Below are 4,751 nucleotides of genomic sequence, written 5' to 3'. Positions count from 1 at the left end.
GCAAAGGTGAATATCAAGAAAATAGTAATAATAAAAAGATTTAAGTAGTAATAGAAAAAAGTGAATATAAAAAAAAAAGGCAAAAAAGAGTGTATGTTATCACGTGTAGACGTCATCATTGATGTCGTCAAATCTCACCTTAATTACCAAGTTTACTCAGTTTAATTTTGAACTAAATTCCACCACGTGGCTCCACCCTCTCCTAATATGTTCCTACCTGTTGAGTAAAGAACAAGCAAATCGACACGTGGGATCCCACGTGTTTTCCATGCTGGATTGCGAGTCACGCTGATTGGTCCAAAAAGACAGGTGTCATCTTTGTTTAATCAAAATTAAAGTGCTAGTTAAAGGATTTAACAAAATTATGGGGTGTGACTTGAAACAGAGCAACGAAATTAGAAAGCTCGGTCAGCGCCCACGCGCTAGTCACGCCATGTGACAGTGCTGTGTGTGCTATTTTCCCTGTGTATAGACATGCTAGGGTTACCCTATACTAAATATTTTAAATTAAATACACAATATTAATAAAATATTCCTGAAGATAAAAGGGTGCTATATATATATAAGGGTGTTCTATGTGAACACGGAGATAGATAGAAAGAGAGAGAGAAAGAGAGCCACTGTTTGTTGCACACGGTTAAGGGAAGAAGAAGAAGAAAAAAGGAAAAGAAGACTCTTGCTGTGCGAACCTCAGATTTCTCTATTCTCAAACAAATACACGAATCTTTCTTCTCTCATTTGAAGAACTGCAAAAGGAAAATGGAATGGCCTGCGTGCACGGACGAATACGAAAAACTTGTAATACGGATGAGCACTCCCAGGTTTGTTATACCTCTTTTCATTTGTTGTCTCTTTGTTTCTTTTAGTTGAGACTGACTTTAGTTTGTAATTCTCTATGTGTTGCATCGATCTATAAGTTTCGTACCTGATTTTGTGTAATCTTAGGCTATCATTCTGTTTATTCTTGTTTTTGTGTTGTTTTATGGATACACCATATGATTTTCTGCAAAAAAAATTATCATTGAGCCATGATTTTTTGTTACTTGGACTGGTAGCAACTCGTTCCCTGATAATTCGAAAATAGGTGCTGTTTTTTTTTTTTTTTTTTCCAGCGAAATCCCTTTTTGGCAGACAAGAATGTTTCGTGTCTATGACCTTGCATTTGCTCCTTCTTGCATCTTATATTTCAAAGGATATCTATTTGTTTCAAAAGTCACACCGACTTTTGAATTTGATTTGTCAGCTGCTAATATTTTAACAGTTTTTTTGACTTTTCTCATTGCGTATGGCCTCCTGCTCTTGTGAAAGGTCGCTGTTTCCTTTAGTGCATTCTTTGTATCTTGATGTTTGGAAGAGAAATCAGGGGACAGATCAATTTTGCTAACTTTGAATTTTTTTCTGAAACAGGGTTGTTATTGACAATTCCGTGTTCTCTTCAGCTACTCTAGTCAAGGTAACCTCCCAAAGAAACTCTTGCGCATATGGGAACTAATTGTTCCAAAAATATTTTGATTTCATGTAAAGAAAGAATAATTAAGTAACAGTAGTCTTTTTTCAATGAATTTCACAGGTTGACAGCGCTAGAAGACATGGTATTTTATTGGATGCTGTACAGGTGCTCACTGACCTGGATCTTTCTATAAAGAAAGCCTATATTTCTGCTGATGGCAAGTGGTGTATGGATGGTAAGCTAATTGACATTTCCCTTTCTAATCACTGGTTTGGTTCCGGTTTCTTCTCGTGAGATGGGTTAATGCGTTATGTACTAATATATTTTGCCTATTCAATGGACAGTTTTTCATGTCACTGATCAAAACGGAAACAAGATAACGGACGAAAGCGTTTTAAAATATATTGAGCAGGTATTTAATGGTCTTTACAACTACTAAATGAGTTACAATTTCGATGTTACCTGATAGAATTTATTGTTTATATATAGTGTTTATTGTGTATCTAATCTGATTTTTCTCTTGACAGTCACTTGGGAGCATTCACTATGGGAGAACCAACAGTTCTAATGGTCTCACTGCGCTGGAATTGACAGGAACTGACCGAGTTGGTCTTTTATCGGAGGTGTTTGCCGTACTGGCTGATCTTCAATGTGATGTGGTTGAGGCCAAGGTTTGGACTCACAATGGGCGTATTGCTTCCTTAATTTATGTGAAAGACTCTAGTTCTGGGTCTGCTATTGAGGACTCTCAGAAATTTAATAAGATTGAACTGCGCTTAAGAAATGTTTTGAAGGGAGACAATGACATCAGAAGTGCAAAAATTTCTGTTTCTATGGCTGCGATGCACACTGAAAGAAGGCTACATCAAATGATGTTCACGGACCGTGATTATGAGAGGACTCCCATTCTTGAGGTTACTTCTGATAGCCCAGTGGTGACGGTTCAGAATTGGGCAGGAAGGGGCTATTCAGTCGTGAATGTTCAGTGCAAAGATCGAACCAAGCTTTTATTCGATGTTGTATCCAATTTGACAGACATGGAATATGATGTATTTCATGCAACTATTAACACAAATGATGACCGAGCATACTTGGTAATTATTCTACATCCTTCCCTGAAAACTAGTTTTTTTCCCCTTGCTTAATTTATGTTACTTAAGTTTGTTCTTATCTTCACTTCAGGAGTTTTACATAAGACACAAAGATGGCACTCCAATTAGCTCAGAACCAGAGCGTCAACGCGTAATTCAATGCTTAAAAGCTGCTGTAGAGAGAAGGGCATCTGAGGTATAGACTTCATTCCTCTGGCGTTTGTATTGTTATTACCTTTTGACATAAAGTGTTGAAGATGAATTAATTTTAAATTATTTGATTATAGGGTGTTCGACTAGAGTTATGCAAAGAAGACAGGCAGGGGCTTCTAGCAGAAGTAATGAGAACTTTCCGCGAGAATGGGCTGAATGTGACCAGGGCTGAGATATCCACTGTAGGGAACATGGCTACAAATATATTCTATGTGACGGATGCGGTTGGAAATCCAGCTGATTCAAAAATTATCGAATCTGTTAGGCAGAAAATTGGGTTAAGCAATTTAGAAGTGAAGGAATTGCCGTTGATAAACCATCAGGAGATACAGAGAGAGGATGAAGCGGTTGGAATTGGTGGGGCAGTGTTGTTGTCCATAGGGAGTCTTGTGAGAAGAAATCTATACAATTTGGGATTAATCAAATCCTGTTCCTGAGTTAGGCTAGAACACAGAGGGTGAGGTTTTCTATGCATATTTTTGTAGCATATTATTCTTTGCTTCAGAATTGGGTTGTGTGCAGAAAAAGTTGAAAGGTAGAATTTGGTGATAGCGGTTGTTTTTAGTTGGTTGAGAGTTGGGTTGGGTTTGGTAGGTGGAAACGGATAGTTAGATGTGTACAGCTATGGCGGATTGGGGTGGCCACCATTTTAAATGCTCCTTTTAATTAGAACAGATTTTGGTTATTGCGGAAAGGTGTTTGAAGGTTGTGAATGCAAGAGAAGAATATAGAATTGGATTCCTGGTGGCAGGGGCACAAGTTTAGGTAGATACAGAACAAATTGGGTTCATTGTTCCCTTAGCACTAAGCTCATGTGTACATATCCACTTTTCCCCATTCTTATCACTATTAATTCTAGTGGTTTACTATTTTTAAATTCAACTCTCCCTTCTTTTCGCCTTTCTCACTAATTGAATTTTTTTTATATTTATTTGCTATCTCTTAAAAAATGTAAAATAAAAAATAAAAGACATATAATTTGTTCTCTGTTTTTATGTTCGATGGTTTAAGTAGAGTTAGGCAAATATACTTATTGTAATATCCTTATCTATTGAAAGAAGAGTTAGGCAAATATACTTATCGGAATAAAATTTTGTTAAATAATGAAAAGGAGTATTGATGTATCGTTAATTGAAATGTCATTAAATCAAAATGAGAATATTAGTTAACGAAAAAATTATAAATAATTAAATATTCTGAATATTTTAAAATGTCAATTAAGTTCAAATTAAAAGTATTTTTTTTTTTTATGAAGTCACGCTTGGTTAATTCATTCTCGATTGCTTTTAAAAGTATTCATGTCGCAGAGTGGAAGATACTTAATATTAGGACTTTAATTGAATTTTGATTAACTTTGAAGACAAACAAAGACTTAATCTCATGATTCAAATTTAGAAAAGCCGACACAGGAGTTTGACAGAGACACACCCGTGTAAATCATCCGTTAAATTCCTTAACAACATTATAATGACCCATCAAATCACGATATAAATATATATTAAACTATTTAAGATATAATGTGTCAGAAATCTGGAGAAAAGCTTGACCTAACCTCTAACTTGGTTTGTATTTGAAGATTGAATTTCTCTTGAAAGACCAAAATATTGAGTTCCATAAGAGTGGATGAATGAGGTGAGTGAAAAGGAAAGCATGTGGAAAAGGTAACAAGGAGGCAAAGTGCCGTAGTTGTTGCCGCTGTTGTAGGTGAGCTGATTTTGTTTGTTTGCCCAATTTTCACATGCCTTCTCTTCTTTTCTTTCACCTCTTCTAATCAAGTCTCACCACACTCAATCTTATATTTGTTTGAATTTGAAAATAAATTTGAAGGAATGAATTTAAAATAATTTTTAAAAAAATATATAAAAAATGAAAAAAATTATGAAAGTTTGTAATTGATGTCGTAGACCATAAGTAAAATTATAATTTTTTTTTAAATAAAAAATATAAGATTATAATTTATTTATTTTTTATATAAAATTATTGTAAAATGAATTTGA

At 34.9% G+C, this 4,751-nt stretch overlaps 1 protein-coding gene across 1 annotated transcript; it reads left to right on the top strand.

Annotated features, from left to right (window-relative positions):
* Positions 1-566: 566 nt before the first annotated feature.
* On the top strand, positions 567-3,631 carry LOC137811356 (ACT domain-containing protein ACR8). Its single transcript, XM_068613053.1, has 7 exons — positions 567-821; positions 1,408-1,453; positions 1,571-1,685; positions 1,795-1,862; positions 1,978-2,544; positions 2,633-2,737; positions 2,829-3,631. The coding sequence occupies exons 1-7, from the start codon at positions 760-762 to the stop codon at positions 3,189-3,191; spliced, it is 1,326 nt and encodes a 441-aa protein (XP_068469154.1). The 5' UTR covers positions 567-759; the 3' UTR covers positions 3,192-3,631.
* The last annotated feature ends 1,120 nt before the right edge of the window (positions 3,632-4,751 follow it).

This window comes from Phaseolus vulgaris, chromosome 2 (assembly GCF_000499845.2).
Source record: "Phaseolus vulgaris cultivar G19833 chromosome 2, P. vulgaris v2.0, whole genome shotgun sequence".
NCBI classification, from domain to species: domain Eukaryota; kingdom Viridiplantae; phylum Streptophyta; class Magnoliopsida; order Fabales; family Fabaceae; genus Phaseolus; species Phaseolus vulgaris.
This window is presented reverse-complemented; position numbering and strand designations above follow the sequence as displayed.